This window comes from Oncorhynchus kisutch, linkage group LG2 (genome assembly GCF_002021735.2).
Source record: "Oncorhynchus kisutch isolate 150728-3 linkage group LG2, Okis_V2, whole genome shotgun sequence".
Lineage (NCBI taxonomy): Eukaryota > Metazoa > Chordata > Actinopteri > Salmoniformes > Salmonidae > Oncorhynchus > Oncorhynchus kisutch.
The window spans coordinates 25,161,982-25,178,401 of record NC_034175.2 but is presented as its reverse complement, the minus strand read 5'-3'; the positions used below and the strand labels follow the sequence as shown (position 1 = coordinate 25,178,401).

The 16,420-nt window shown below is 44.4% G+C and overlaps 1 protein-coding gene across 4 annotated transcripts in view; it reads right to left on the bottom strand.

Moving 5' to 3' along the window:
• clstn3 (calsyntenin 3) overlaps nt 1-16,420 on the bottom strand; it is a 37,635-nt gene that overhangs the window by 4,914 nt on the left and 16,301 nt on the right. For all 4 annotated transcript variants that reach the window (XM_020509284.2, XM_020509290.2, XM_020509300.2 and 1 more), the window contains exons 9-14: nt 11,155-11,267; nt 10,065-10,224; nt 5,294-5,353; nt 5,024-5,172; nt 4,476-4,624; nt 605-831 (exon numbers count right to left, since the gene is read on the bottom strand). In XM_020509284.2, coding sequence (XP_020364873.1) covers nt 605-831; nt 4,476-4,624; nt 5,024-5,172; nt 5,294-5,353; nt 10,065-10,224; nt 11,155-11,267 — 858 coding nt within the window. The remainder of the gene's footprint in view (nt 1-604; nt 832-4,475; nt 4,625-5,023; nt 5,173-5,293; nt 5,354-10,064; nt 10,225-11,154; nt 11,268-16,420) is intronic.

Sequence of the window (16,420 nt, the reverse complement as noted above, 5' to 3'; positions counted from 1 at the left end):
TCGGGGATTCAATCTAACAACCTTTCAGTTACTGGCCCAACACTAATCACTAGGCTACCCGGCGCCCTGCTCTAAGTCAACCCAGTCTGTTTTTCCCCATAGTTGCGCATGCATCGGTTTTGTTGCTAAACAACCAACCCAACTATATGACTGGGAACATACTTTCACAGGGGGTAGGAAACATGCACCCCAATTCAAATCAGATTTGGAAGAAAGACAGATATTACCTCACATTATTTGTCAGCAGACATATAATTAAGTGGCACTGCTAGTAAGTGGAAATAGAGGCAAGTGTAAGAAAAATAAGTGATTTGTAAGTTTGAGATCCAGGCTTCAGCCCTGTATGACTTTTGAAAACAGGCTGAGATCAGATGTAGAATCTAAGTAAAATATGCGCAGTTTGATTGATGATATAATGTGTTCTGACTAGACAATGGTCCATATGTAAATGAGTTACTCCCATAATTATTTTTAGAAGCATCAATCCATGTACAGTAGAAAATATGGCAAAATGCTCTCAAATTTATTAGATTGATGTGATTGGAATACACTAGTCTCTACCCCCGCATTGTAGTATTCATGGAAGGGCTGTTTGCTGGCTCACCTCCTCCCTCCATGCCCTGAGCGGCTGTGTTAACAGCATGAGACAGGGAGCACACAATCCTCAGCTCCGGGAAGAGGGGTACACCACGGGGGCCCTCAAATTCAGGCGCAGGGCGGGCCAGGTGGGGGCCGACCCCGGACAGGGAGATCTGAGGGGCATCGGGCTGAAGGACCACCAGGTAGCCCTCCAACTGCCTGAGCGTAAGACAACTCTCCTCATTGAAACACCTAGGGGGAGGAGAGGAAAGAGAGAGAGAGAAGGAGCAGTTTTAGGACTTGACGATTAGCCAAATCAGGTGTGTTAATGTTAGTCTAGGAAAAAAGCCTGCACACCCTGTGGATTTCCAGAACCAGGATTGAAAAACCCTGGACTATATGATATTGCATACATTGTCTGATACTAATTAGTAGCGGATACTAATTGTGCCACTTTTCAGAAGCACTTTGAAAAGGTATTATTATTTGGCGATTCAGTACTTGATTTATGATTCAAGTGGTGCTTTGAGTTGTTTAGTGTGTGAGTGTTGGAACTGCAGTAATACTATCTCTCTCTCGCACTCTTTCAGTGAGCAGCTGCTATATCGGACTCTCCACAAGGGCCTGCTGTCAGCCATCTGGAGGAACTGCTGACCTCAAATCAGTCTTATCTTTAACCACTATTAAATAAACATCCCCTCCTACTACTAACTGATAATCAGACTTAAGAACATACTAGAAAAAGCCAATAACCTCCTGACCTGGAATCAGACTAATCTTAAAAACCACAAGCAAAAGAATATCCACAAACTCATGAAAACAGATCTCAAAACAAGCATAAAAACACCACATCACTGTTGTACCTTAAATCTGACTAATCTGACTAAAACACAACATTAAGCGCAGCTCTTTATATAGCTCTACCATACAGGGTTAGATAATGAGGACATCCTGCTGTTGCATCACTACCTGTGATGGGTCAGATACAAAATAACATTGATAGATAGGACCTACATGCACTTCACAAAGTGCATAAATATTTAAAATCAAACAAAGTGGATTTAAAAAAGGACCTGTGTAGGCCAATGTGGCACATTAATCCAAAAATAGAAGGAAAAAAAATGTCTGGTTATCCATGAACTTAATACAACGTGCGATACACCGTGGCATTAAAAAAATGTGCTGTTTCAAGATTATATGCTTCGACCGTGCTTCCTCTTACCCAAGGCTAGATTACCTAGTTGGGCAAAAAGACCGTGACTCATATCATCTGCAAATAAAGCTCCACTCCTTGCACTGGGATGATATCCTTCAACATAACAGCGTATCCTTGTGCTCTGATACACTTGCAGAGAAAAAGTTTCAAGTTTCACATGCACAAGTACAGTAAAATGCCTTTCTTGCTAACTCAAAACCCAACAATGCAATAATCAATAACTATGTATTACTAGAACATAAACACACACAAGAAATAATAATAAGAAATATGAAATACACAATAAAGTAAGTACTATAAGTAAGTATACTATATACAGGAAATATTTAAAAAGTCATATCCAATACCATATTTACACGTGCAGGGACACTGGAGTGATGGAGGTAGATATGTATAGGGGTAAGGGGACTAGGCAACAGGATATAAGATAAACAGAGTAGCAGCAGCTTGTATGTGTGTAGAGTCAGCATAAATGTACGTGCATATTATGTGTCAGTGAGCATAGGATGAAGTGATTGTTTGTGTGTGTTGGAGCGACAGTGTGTGTGTGTGTGTATGTGTGTGTGTGTGTGTAGGGCCCTGTGAGTGTGCATGGAGACTATGAGGGGTAAAGGGTCAATCAAAAAGGTGTCTACATGTTCTACCCCCAAGTTGTATAAGAACCTTTGAAAAAATGAATGAACAAATTATTTAATTCATCATTAGCTTGGGTACCTGGCAACCTTCAATGATGTTATGTAGTTAAACAATGGATAGACATTGAAAAATGTCCAAAACGAGACAGAAACAAACTGGCACCCACATTACATCAACATGGCTGAAATACTCTTGTCACAGAGAGGACAGGTTGTGGTGAAAGAATGGCTTTAGAGATATGATACAAGTAATTGCGAACCAGAACACAAGTCAAAGATAAGATAACTGCCATTAGAACCTGGGGTTTGGGACGACGTCGTTCCTTTAACATCACGCTCTTTCATTCCATAGAATTGCTTATCGACTACTCTAGCCGTGTCCACGTTTATTGAGATCAATGTCAATGTCCAATGTCCAACGAAGAGCTCCCTTTCACCAAGCAGTCCTGGAAAAATGCTGCATTGTCAGTGTGTGTGCCTGTTTGTGTTTCAGTTTGAAAGTCCTGTGCACAAAGTACAGCCTTTCTTGCAAGCTCTCACCCCAACAATGCACTAATCAATATCAATGTAGTACTGAACATTACACAAGGTAGAGCACAAAAAAAAACACATGAGAAATAAAAATAAGAGGAACACGAGAAAGTAAGTCAACTATATACACATGGTCAGCTCCAGTACCATATTTACAATGTGCAGGGATACTGTAGTGATAGAGGTAGACATGTATAGGGGTAAGGTGACTAGGCATCAGGATATATGATAAACAGAGCAGTGGCAGAGTATATGTTGATTGTATGTGAGTGTGTGTGTGTGTAGTCAGTATACATGTGTGTGCATGTCATGTGTGTGAGCAAATGAAGTTAGTGTCTGTGTGCGTCAGTGTGCGTGAGTGTGTAGAGTCTTGTGAGTGTGCAGAGAGACCGAGCAAAAAAAGTCTCAACTCAGATAGTCCGTGTCGCCGTTTTGTTAGCTACAGCCCCAGTGATATACTGGGATTTGAGGGCCCATACCAAACCTTTTCAACCTCCTGAGGTGGAAGAGGCGCTGTCGCACCTTCTACACAAATGTGTGCGGACCATTTTAAGTCCTTATTGATTTGGACACAGAGGAATTTGAAGCGCTCGACACGCTCCACTGCAGCCCTGTCGATGTGGATGGGTCCACAATCAGCTTCTTGGACTTACTGACGTGGAGGGAGAGGTTGTTGTCCCGGCACCACACTGCCAGGTCTCTGACCTCCTCCCTGTAGGCTTTCTCATCGTCTCCGGTGATCAGGCCTACCACCATTGTTGTTAGCAAACTTGATAATGGTGTTTGAGTTGTGCGTGGCCACGCAGTCATGGTTGAAAAGGGATTACAGGAGGGGACTAAGCACGCACCCCTGAGGGGCCCCCGTGTTGAGGGTCTGTGTGGCGGATTTGATGTTGCCTACCCTCACCACCTGGGGTTGGCCCGTCAGGAAGTCCAGGATCCAGTTGCAGAGAGAGGTGTTCAGTCCCAGGGTCCAAAGCTTGGTTTCGAGCTTGGAGGGGAAAATGGTGTTGAACAGTGAGCTGTAGTCAATGAGCAGCATTCTCACATAACTATTCCTCTTAGGTGGGTGAGGGCAGTATGGAGTGCAATTGAGATTGCATCGTCTATAGATCTGTTGGGGTGGAATGCAAATTGGAGTGTCTGGGATGATGGAGTTCATGTGTGCCATAACCAGCCTTTCACAACCCTTCACGATTGCAGATGTGAGTGCTACAGGGTGGTAGACATTGTGGCATGGAACCTTAGAGTTCTTGGGAACAGGAATGATGGTGAACAGCTTAAAATGTGAGGATTACAGACTGGGACAAGGAGAGGTTGAAAATGACCGTGAATATGCCTGACATTCGTTCTTCACATGCTTTGAGAACACGTCATGGAACAGGCCGGCCCCGCGACCTTACGAGTGTTGACCTGATTAAAGACCTTACTCACGTCGGCCTCGGAGAGCGAGATCACTTAGTCCTCTGTGTCTGTCTGTGTGTGTGTGTGTGTGTGTAGCGTGTAGCGTGTACCTGAGTGAGGTGGTCAGTTTGAGTGGCCTGACTCCAGGGGTGGCGAAGCGGAGAGAGTTCCTGTAGGTGACCTGTTGCACGGCCCTGTTGAAGCTCTCAATGTCATCACCCTCTAGAACCAGCACAGACTGACTGGGGTTCACATGCACCTAAAAGGTCAAAGGTCAAGAGTTCATGCTCCGAGGTTGCACACCCCTCATAGTCACACACACAGTTCATTCCAGCTATGTATTATCTTTATATATTTCATCAGTACCACCGTTTTGGGACTTCAGTTTTGATTGACTGTAAAAAAATACAAATAAATGTTTTACATGTGCACAGAAAAATATTATGCAGTAGACTCCATATACATCAGGAGGAAACAACCCCTTTTTGTACACAACAATCTGAGTAAGACATATACTGTAGCAGTGGTTAAAAAAAAAACGTTTGGGTGCCATGACCTAGATGAAGAAATAAAAATTCTGGGTGTCAAAGCCCACTCTTAAGCCTTAGCCAAGTGAGACAGTGATCTATAGGACTCCTCTTCAGCAGGGTGAGGTTACCTTCATGCCTGAGCCCAAGGTCTCCAGGTCCCCAAAGTCCAGCCCCTCCCTGCAGGCGTACAGACACTCCACCACACTGTGAGGCTCCACACTCCCTGGCCGCACCGTCACCCCTGACAACAGGCCACGGTAACCACCCACATACTTCCCTAAAGAACCAGAAACAAAATGAACACAGTCAACACACACACAAATATGAACACGCACACACAGACATATATGCGCATGGACGGACACACACACACAAACACACACACACAATTAAGTCACCTGTGTCTTTCCCCTCAGGGATGGTGTTGTTAAGGATGTCCTTCCGTTTATCTTCTGTCTCTGTGGGGAGAAAAGAAGAAAGGTTAAAGGCTCCATGGAGTCATTTCTATATAAAATTATTTCTGTGTAATTAAGTACCTTTACAGTAATAGATTTCCATTCAAATCGGGGAAAAAATGACCAAAAAACATTTCTCAAGAATTTTGCAAGGACTGTCTGGGAGTGGTCTGAATGGGGAGGGGGAAACTGAAAACCAGCTGTTGGCAGAGAGGTTTGAAACTCTCTTTGTTATTGGTCTATTAACCAATTTACAGCATGGTGATATCACCATGGAAAGCCGAAAACTCCCGCCCATGCAAACCTTCTGATTAGAAGGTCCTGTGTAGATTGTATTTTCAACCAGCAACTAGCAGGAAATAACACTAATAAAAAGTTTCATCAGCTGTTGTAAAATATTATTTATACAACAGGTGGGTCTAATCCTGATTGGTTAAATCTAAGATGTTAAAATGCATATTTACTCTGCGCAATCCACTGTCTCATCAGCCCAGCCAAGCAATTTATAAACGTGATGTCCATTATAAAAAGCATCTAGACATGATCGAACAATTTTTTTAGGATAACATTTTGTTTTCAACAGCAGAGATTTGTATAAACCTTGCTGTCTGTCTCTCCGACATTTGTAACATTGTTTCAAATTTGATCCCAAGCTGTCCCAGAGTAATGAACTTGTCGGGAGTCGAGATGAGACAGACAGGCAGCTTTTCTCACCCAGTCGAAATCATGAATCAGCTGGCATCATTTTTATGGATATATACAAAGAAATGTAAAAAGTAAAAAAGTCAAACGAAGTGCAGCTAGCAAACAAGGGATAAGAACGTTGCCAGCCAGTATGGTAATGGAACATTTGGAACAAACGTCCATGGATACAGAACAAAAAGCCTGAACGACTGGGTCGCGTCTCCAGCAACCGAACCGATAGGACAAACGACCAATCGGCTTAGGTAGCAACCCTAGATTTGTGTCGGGACTATATGTTGTGGAAGGATGAAAAAGTATGAATAAATTCACCAAAATAACGTTTTTAATAAAAATATGTAAATCATTTTTTAAATATGTTGGTAACCTGTTGTATAAAAGTGATAATGCCCTCGAACCCGGTGTTTGTAAGATATATAACACCCGCGCCAATATATCCTCCAAACACTGGCTTCTCGGGCATTATCACTTAAATAAAACACAGAAAAACAGAATTTTGACTGCACTGGGCCTTTAAAACAGAGAAGGGGTAGAGGATAACAGAGAGAAGGGAGAAAGACAGGTGTGAGAGGAGAAATAAATGTTTAGTAAAAGCAAGAGGCGTAGTGGAAAAAGAGAAAGGAGTGAAAAAAACTGAATAAGAAGGAAAATAAACATGTAAATCTGACAAAGGTGTGTCATACGCTCATAATCTCCCAGCAGCTGGATACCACACAGGCAGTAGCCATGATGTGTGTGAGAGTGTATTTCCAGTGCTAATTGGTGTGTCCCATTTTAGCGATTAGCGCTGGTGTAACTGGCAGGCTAACCGTCTGGCCTGCCTGTTGTTCTGTTAGCCTAAATAATTGATAAGTCAGTGATATTTATAGAGTATGGAGAGGCAGTCAGAGCATCTCACACAAATATAATTAGGTGAATGAGGAGGGAAATGTCATGCTTTTCGGTGTCAGATGGCGTGTGTGTATGTATGTGTGTGTATGTACAGTGCCTTGCAAAAGTATTCAAAACCCTTGGATTTCTTCACATTTTATTGTACTACAAAGTGGGATTCAAATAAATTGTTATTTTTTTCGTCACCACCTACACAAAGTACTCAAATGCGAAAGTGAGAAGAAAAAAAATGTATTAAAAAATAAAAGAAACAAAAATGTATAACTAAAATATAGTTGTTGCATAAGTATTCAGCACCTTAGCCTAATTAGTTAAGGAGTACATTTGGCTTAACAAATCACGTAATAAGTTACATGGACTGTGAAATAATAGGATTGACATGATTTTAGAATGACTAACCCTTCCTCTATCCCCCGAACATACATATGATCCCTCAGCCAAGTACAGTATTGAATTTCAAGCACAGATTCAACTACAAAGACCAGGGAGCATTTGAAAGCCTCATAAAGAAGGGAAGTGATTGGTAGATGGGTAACAATAACAAATCAGACATTGAATATCTCTTTAAGCATGGTCAAGTTAATAATTATGCTGTGGTTTATACACTGAGTATACCAGACATTAGGAACTCAGGGTGCTGAATACTTACACAACAACTATATTTTAGATTTTTTCTTCCACTTCGTCGACACAATATTTTGTGTAGACTGTTGACATGGTAATTAAATACATTTGAATTCCACTTTGTAACCCAATAAAATTTGAAGAAATCCAAGGGGTCTGAATACTTTTGCAAGGCACTGTATATATGTGTGTGTGTGCGTTGCTTTCATTGGTGTGCTGGAACATTTGGTTCTATGAACGGTTTCATTTGCAGAAGAACGTGAACTGGGACAACTGCCAAAAATGTATTTTTGGGGAAGGCGTTGCTCTTTTGTAATCCTGTAACCTATTCAAGAAATGTATTGCCAAAGCAATACATTCCATTGCCTATTGTGGTACATTATTGTGATCTTTTCCTTGCCATGTTCTCATCAACTACCACTCATTAGCAACACTTTACATAGCCATCATTCCAGGGTATCTATATGTGTATGTAATTAAAAGTGACATTTCTAATTCATTCTTGTTAACTAGCTTGTTATAGAATAATATGTTATTAGTTATCCAACTGGTAGCTACTCTAGTATAGGACCTCTGTAATGTAAAGTGTGGCCCACTTAGGCATCCTTCATTTGCTGACAGGTGTTCTATGCAGTGTGAGGTTTAACCGTTCTAGGCAGAGTAAGGTTTAACCACAGAGTTTCTAAACCTAGAGGCGCAACATCGCAACATTTTCCAGTAATTCTTGTGAAACAGGTCAAACAGACCAGGCCAGTGTCATGACGTTGGCCTGGGGAATAGGTTTATTACCGTCATAAATACCTCTTCCCCCCCTTTTCTCTTCTCTAACCTACTGAGGTTACATTTAAAAAAAACTTGGTTAACATAGAGATTCTGGGAATATCAGTATGTGGGGGGAAATAAACTATATTCTGGTAATCCGAACAATTGAACATATGCGGTGGTACTTAATGAATATGATGTCAGTTCGGTTGTCATCTGAGACATTCTCATCAATGAAAAGACGACATAAACTCCACAATGGAAAGTCTACACATCAGAGTTATCAGATTCACATGGAATTGTTGTTCAATTTAAATGTTTGAATATGAAATTATTTGTGATGGGATGAAATGTGATTTTAGCTTCTAAAATGTGAGATGTGGGTTTTCATAAGTTAGGGCTGCTCACTCAGTGGCCCGCCCACGTGAAGAGACAGAGGTTGTAACCTTTTCACACACTTCCTTCCTATATAAGCGCTTGACTACAACATAACTATCTGTTCCGCGGATGTGAGGATGACGATCCCATGTCAGAATGGTTCAGAAAAAAACTACAGAACGAAGCCAACATCAGCATGAGCTTTGGTTGCGAATGATATGAACTTTGAACTCTTATTCACGACAGAAGTGATACCTCCTAGCCGTTGAGTTAGCGACCGCAGCTGCAAACGCAGGTTAGGAAGGAACAGACAGAGTATCCCATCTACCACACAATGACGTCACTACAATTTATCCAAGGGACCACCAGAGACATTCTTCAAAGGACAGAAGACTCGGTTTGGCAACACAGCCTTCCACCTACCACCAACCTACTGAAGCGCAGCTCAGAGTAAATATTTATTGCATTTTCCTTTTCCAAATGGGTGGTAATTTAGAATGCATAAGATACTGTATTTACGCTAGCCCAGCTTCTTCCCTTTGCTCCCCCAGTCTCCCGCTCTTTCACTCAAACCCCGCCCCTTTTCTTTTGTGTAAAAAGCTGTCATATATGTTTCGCCCACGAGGGACGTTTCCTATGACAAAGAATTATCCAGGTATAATTAATTCTTTGTATATGTTATTCTGTGTGATTAGTTAGGTATTTAGTAAAAAAATAATTAAACCCAATTTTATATTGCTGATTCAACTTGTTAGCCAGGATTCTTGCAGATAACCAAGAATTTACAACTTTCAGAATATGAGACTGAAGTAAGATGACGATTAATGTGGACATCTATTGATGTAAAATATTGCTAAATCTTTAAGAGTTTATTCGGAAGATAACCGCTCTATAAATATTATTTTGTGGTGCCCGACTCTCTAGTTAATTACATTTACCCGATTAGCTCAATCAGGTGATATTAATTACGGAGAAAGTATTTTACAGAATAGCATGTCATAGCAATTAATCCGGCATAGCCAAAGACACAACACCAGGGTTTGGGACGTCAATGAGAGAAGTAAAAAAATTCTTCTAAATCTAAAAGGCACAACCTAGACTTGAGCCAATATCTTAAGTAGTTGAACATTATTACTCTAACCTCATGAAAGTGACAAACTGAAACGTTTGAATTTTTGTGAAAAACAACTTTATATCAAAGGAGTGGCTTTCATTTGCACAGTTCACCACCAGACGACTGTTAGACACGATAACGTGAGCTTAGCTTGCTGACGTCACCATGACATCGCCTACAAGTGTGATAGACTAAAATCACCAATCTTCATACTGTACTGTCTTTGGTTTAACCAATCGTTACCCCAGCAGGCGCCAATGACCAGTCGTTGTCGTGGGGCAGGGTTGGGTATGGCTCCGTTGTCGTGGATGAGGGCGGGGTCGAAGGTGACTCCGTCCACGTACAGTGTCACAGAGGGGAACTGGACACTGAGGGACAGGTGATGCCATTCGCTGTCACACACCTAGCGAGGAAAGAAGGACATGAAGACACAATAGGTCAAAGGTCAAGAAACAGCTGAACACTTGGGTTGTGTACACAAAACAGGAGAACTAAAAAAAATCTACTAGATGTGCTACATGAACTTATCCCATATAATATCTAAATGTTTCTAAATGTTTTATCCCTTTTGTTTCTACTGAACACCACCCATGACACCAGACTGAGCACTGTAACAGATATTGTTGCAGAAGAGAGACAGAGGGATATGCCAAATCTTATCTGTATCAGCTTGGCCCCTATAATCCTACCCAGTTTAAGCTGTCTACGACCAGTAACCCCAGCCAAAACCACTTAGTCCCCCCTCCAACCAAAACCACACAACCCCACCATCCCCTTATCCCCTCTGCCCCTGCCTCTCATCCAAATCCTATTCTTTCCAATCCCCTTGCTCTTTGTCCATTCCCATATTTACAAATTCCCCCAAGGGAAATATCCTAGCCTAGCAGGTAGAGCATTGCGACAGTAACCAAAAGGTTGCATGTTTGAATCCCCAAGCCGGCAAGGTGAAAAAATCTGCTGTTCTGCCCTTGGGCTAAGCAGTTAACCCCCACAACAATTGCCGATGATGTCGATTAAGGTAGTTCCCCGCACCTCTCTGATTCAGAAGGGTAGGGTTAAACGCAGAAGACACATTTCGGTTGAATGCATTCAGTTGTGTAACTGACTAGGTCTTCCCTTTCCCTTGTAGCTAGCGAGTCTGCTTTGAGATCAGGAGCCCTGGGTTGTAACCCTACTTAATGCAGTTGTCTTCAAAATAAATAAATACAATTGAAACTGGCATTAAGTGAGCGTTGGCGTTTTTGAATGGCTCTTTCACTCATAGCTCTCCTTCTAGCAACAGTTTATTGAAGAAAATCTGTTCCAGCCTCATCCAGCAGCATTCCCATAGTACCTGCTCCAGTTTCCAGAGGAATTTTACGGGCCGCGCAGCTGAGACGTCGGGCCAGTAGAAAAGAGATAGACGGCAGCCGTGAACGGAGAGAGAGTAGTGGGAGAAGGAGTCGTCTGAGGAACAGGGAGAGGAGAATGGCAGTCAGTAGACAGAAAACAGCATTTGAGACAAAACTTGCAGACGGAATATGAGATACAGGCAGTGCATCTCACAACAAAAGGCTTTTCATATTTCTTCGCCATAGTCTTCATAGAATTAGACTGAAGCAGAGCCATAAAGATACAGTGTACATAGCGGTGGGAAGTAGGGGTGCTGAGGGTACTGTATCAAAAAATATATATATACAGTACCAGTCAAAAGTTGACACCTACTCATTCCAGAGTTTTTCTTGATTTTGACAATTTTCTACATTGTAGAATAATAATGAAGACATCAAAACTATGAAATAACACATACGAATCGTGTAGTAACCAAAAGAAGTGTTAAACAAATCACAATATATTTTATATTTGAGATTCTTCACCTTACCTACCCTGGAGCGCTTCGCTGGAGAGTCTGGAATTTGTTGGGCATTATCGAGGGTTATCGCCTGGGCTACGGCCGTGTGGGAACAACAGTCGGCCTATGCTTCAGTCTGGAGGGGTTTGTGGCAGAGGTGAAGGTTTTCGATTCTCCGGGAGAGAGGCTGCCTGGAAGTTACTCCAGCTTTGGCAAGACTTGTGCAATGTGGTAGACTATGCAGTGGATTTCTGCACGTTGGCAGCTGAGAGTGCATGGAACCTGTAATCGCTGAGCGGCTACGGGGATGTAGGAAAATCGACCTCGCCTCCGAGGCATCCCAAAAGTCCCTGACGTCTCCATGGCCGAGAACACTCGAGGCTAGCCGAGTTCCCCCGAGAGTCTCCAAAGTCTGCCGATTTACCTCTTCCCGAGCTGATGCAACTAGGCAGAGAGAGGCTGTCCCCAGCCGAACGTCTTTCCACCGGCTTCACACGAAGAGTTGTATTGCGGGACTACTGGTCATTTAGTGTCCTTCTGTCCACTAAAAGATCAGGCTCACCAGGTAGGGGCGAGTACTCTGGTGGGCCATATGGAGAATTTTTCCTCTCCCCTTACTCGCACCCCTTTCCATGCCATCCTGCTGTGGGGGAACCAGTCGAAATCTCTCCGGGTACTCCTCAACTCTGGGGCCGATAAGAGTTTCATAGACGTTACCCTGACGTCTGAGCTAGGCATCCCCACTCAGCCCCGCTCCATTCCCATGGATGTTAGAGCATTGGACGGGGCCAGGTCACCTGCAATATCACTCCCATCAATCTACGAGTGTCATGGAATCACAGCGAGGCAATTCAATTCATGCTAATTAAGTCTCCTCAGGTTCCCGTGATATTAGGATTCTCTTAATAAACTGCACTGCTGGTGCCATCATGGGTTGGAGCCCATTCTACCATGCCCATTGCCTGATGTCAGCGCAGCCTGCCCCGGGACATCTTCCTGTGGGCTACAAAGTTTCCACGGACCTCTTTCATTCCCGCGGAGTACCAGGACCTCCGGGAGGTTTTCAGTAATGTCCGGTCCACTTCACTTCCTCTGCACCGACCCTATGACTGCGGGATCAACCTTCTCCCAGGCACCACACCACCCCGGGGATGACTGTACTCTCTGTCGGGTCCATGGCTATCGAAACCTACATCGAGGACTATCTAGCTGCAGGGTGTATCCATCCTTCTGCCTCCCCCGCCGGCGCAGGGTTCTTCTTTGTAGAGAAGGACAAAACCCTGCGCCCGTGCATTGATTACCGGGGTCTCAATGTCATCACGGTGAAGAACCGCTACCAACTACCATTCATCGCCACGGTCTTCGAGCTGTTCCAGGGGGCCACCATTTTCTCCTAGTTGGACCTGTGGAACGCCTACCACCTGGTGTGGATACGGAAAGGGGACGATTGGAAGACTGCCTTCAACACAACCAGCAGTCACTACAAATATCTGGTCATGCCATTTAGCCTTACCAACACCCCAGCTGTGTTCCAGGCCCTAGTTAATGACGTTCTCCACGACATGTTGAACCGGTTCGTCTTCGTCTACCTCGACAACATCCTCATTTTCTCCCACTCAGCCCAAGAACATGTGCTCCATGTCCGACAGGTCCTCCAGCTCCTGCTGGAGAACCAGCTTTTTGTGAAAGCGGAGAAATTAGAATGTCATTGCTCCACCATCCCCTTCCTTGGTTACATCATCGCTGCAGGGAATGTACAGATGGATCCGATAAAGGTGAGAGCTGTTGTGAATGTCCAGAGTGTCCAGAGTGCAGCTGCAACGTTTACTGGGATTTTCCTACTTTTATCGACGCTTTATCTGGCGTTACAATGCCCTGGCTTCCCCCTGTCTACACTCACCTCTCCCAAGATTCCATTCACATGGTCCCCAGCTGCTGACCGGGCGTTCCGGGACCTGAAGCACCGCTTCACCACAGCTCCCATATTGGTTCTTCCTGACGCGTCCCGTCAGTGCGTGGTGGAGACCGATGCTTTGGATGTCAGAGTGATCTCTGTCCTGTTCCAGCATTCTGCCCTGGACCTCAAGTTACATCCCTGCGCCTTTTCCCATCGCCTCAACACCAAGGAGAGGAATTACGATGTGGGGAACCGTGAGCTTCTCGTGGTGAAGATGGTGTTGGAGGAGTGGAGTCACTGGTTGGAGCGGGCAGAACAGCCATTCATTGTGTGGATGGATCACAAGAACCTGGAATATCTCCACAACACCAAGCGTCTCAATACCAGGCAAGCTAGGTGGGCCCTGCTTTTCACCCAGTTTAACTTCTCCCTCTCCTACCGACCGGGATCCAAGAATAACAAGCCGAAAGCGCTGTCACGCCGCTATTGCCCTGCGGCTCCACCCTCGGACCCTGAGATTATCCTTTCCACCTCGTGTCTGGCGACGGCACTCAGCTGGGGAATAGGGAAGAAGGTCCATGACACCCAGGATTCCCAACCGATAGGGGGGCCAGATAGTCGGATCTTTGTTCCTGACGCTGTCCGCCCCTTGGTCCTGGAGTGGCCCCACTCCTCCAGAGTTACCTGCCACCCGGGCTTCCGTCAGACTCTCACCTTTGTATGGCAATGCTTTTGGTGGCCTATCATGGTCCCGGGCATTCCGCATTCGTCGCCGCCTGCATGATCTGTGAGCAGAACAAGACTCCTCGGCAAGCTCCGGCTGGTCTCATTGAGCCACTGCCTGTCCTTCACCGTCCCTGGTCTCACATATCCCTGGACTTCGTCACGGGTCTCCCCCATCTGATGGCAACACCGCCATCCTGACTGTAGTGGGCCGGTTTTCCAAAGCCGCCCATTTAATTCCTTTCCTCAAGCTCCCTATGCCAAAGAGACGGCCTAGCTCATGGTGCAGCACGTCTTATGGATCCATGGACTCCCGGCGGACATGGTCTCCGACAGGGGTCCTCAGTTCTTGTCCAGGTACTGGAAGGTGCCCTGTACATTCATTGGGTCGTCGGTCAGCGTGTTCGCCGGGTTCCACCCTCAGTCCAACAGCCAGTTGGAGCAAGTCAATCAAGACCTGGAGACGACTCTTCGCCCGCAACACCCTCCCCTGCTCTGCCACCGGGCTCTCGCCTTTTGAGTGTTCCCTGGGTTATCAGCCTCCGCTCTTCCTGGAGCAAGAGGTCGGCATTCCCTCAGCCCAGATGTTTGTCCACCATTGTACCTGGAAGAGAGCCCGGTAGGCTCTTCTCAAGACTACCTCGCAGTATCGGAGACAAGCGGACCACCACCGGACCCTGGCACCCCGGTATCGTCTCGGGCAGAGGGTATGGCTGTGCAACCGAGATCTGCCCCTCCGGGTGGAATCCCGCAAACTTTCTCCCATTTTAAAATGGTCCCTTCCCCCATCTCCAAGATCATTACCCATCTGCTGTTCGTCTTCTGTTGCCCCGTACCCTCTGTATACATCCCACTTTTCATGTGTCTAGGATTAAACCCATGTCTCACAGCCATTTGTCTCCTGTTTGGTTACTACATGATTGCATATGTGCATTTCATAGTTTTAATGTCTTCACTATTATTCTACAATGTAGAAAATAGTAAAAATAAAGAAAACCCCTTGAATGAGTAGGTGTGTCCAAACTTTTGACTGGTTATATATATATACAGTGCCTTGCGAAAGTATTCGGCCCCCTTGAACTTTGCGACCTTTTGCCACATTTCAGGCTTCAAACATAAAGATATAAAACTGTATTTTTTTGTGAAGAATCAACAACAAGTGGGACACAATCATGAAGTGGAACGACATTTATTGGATATTTCAAACTTTTTTAACAAATCAAAAACTGAAAAATTGGGCGTGCAAAATTATTCAGCCCCTTTACTTTCAGTGCAGCAAACTCTCGCCAGAAGTTCAGTGAGGATCTCTGAATGATCCAATGTTGACCTAAATGACTAATGATGATAAATACAATCCACCTGTGTGTAATCAAGTCTCCGTATAAATGCACCTGCACTGTGATAGTCTCAGAGGTCCGTTAAAAGCACAGAGAGCATCATGAAGAACAAGGAACACATCAGGCAGGTCCGAGATACTGTTGTGAAGAAGTTTTAAGGATTTGGATTTGGATACAAAAAGATTTCCCAAGCTTTAAACATCCCAAGGAGCACTGTGCAAGCGATAATATTGAAATGGAAGGAGTATCAGACCACTGCCAATCTACCAAGACCTGGCCGTCCCTCTAAACTTTCAGCTCATACAAGGAGAAGACCAGAAGATCAGAGATGCAGCCAAGAGGCCCATGATCACTCTGGATGAACTGCAGAGATCTACAGCTGAGGTGGGAGACTCTGTCCATAGGACAACAATCAGTTGTATATTGCACAAATCTGGCCTTTATGGAAGAGTGGCAAGAAGAAAGTCATTTCTTAAAGATATCCATAAAAGTGTCGTTTAAAGTTTGCCACAAGCCACCTGGGAGACACACCAAACATGTGGAAGAAGGTGCTCTGGTCAGATGAAACCAAAATTGAACTTTTTGGCAACAATGCAAAACGTTATGTTTGGCGTAAAAGCAACACAGCACATCACCCATCCCTACTGTCAAACATGGTGGTGGCAGCATCATGGTTTGGGCCTGCTTTTCTTCAGCAGGGACAGGGAAGATGGTTAAAATTGATGGGGAAGATGGATGGAGCCAAATACAGGACCATTCTGGAAGAAAACCTGATGGAGTCTGCAAAAGACCTGAGACTGGGACGGAGATT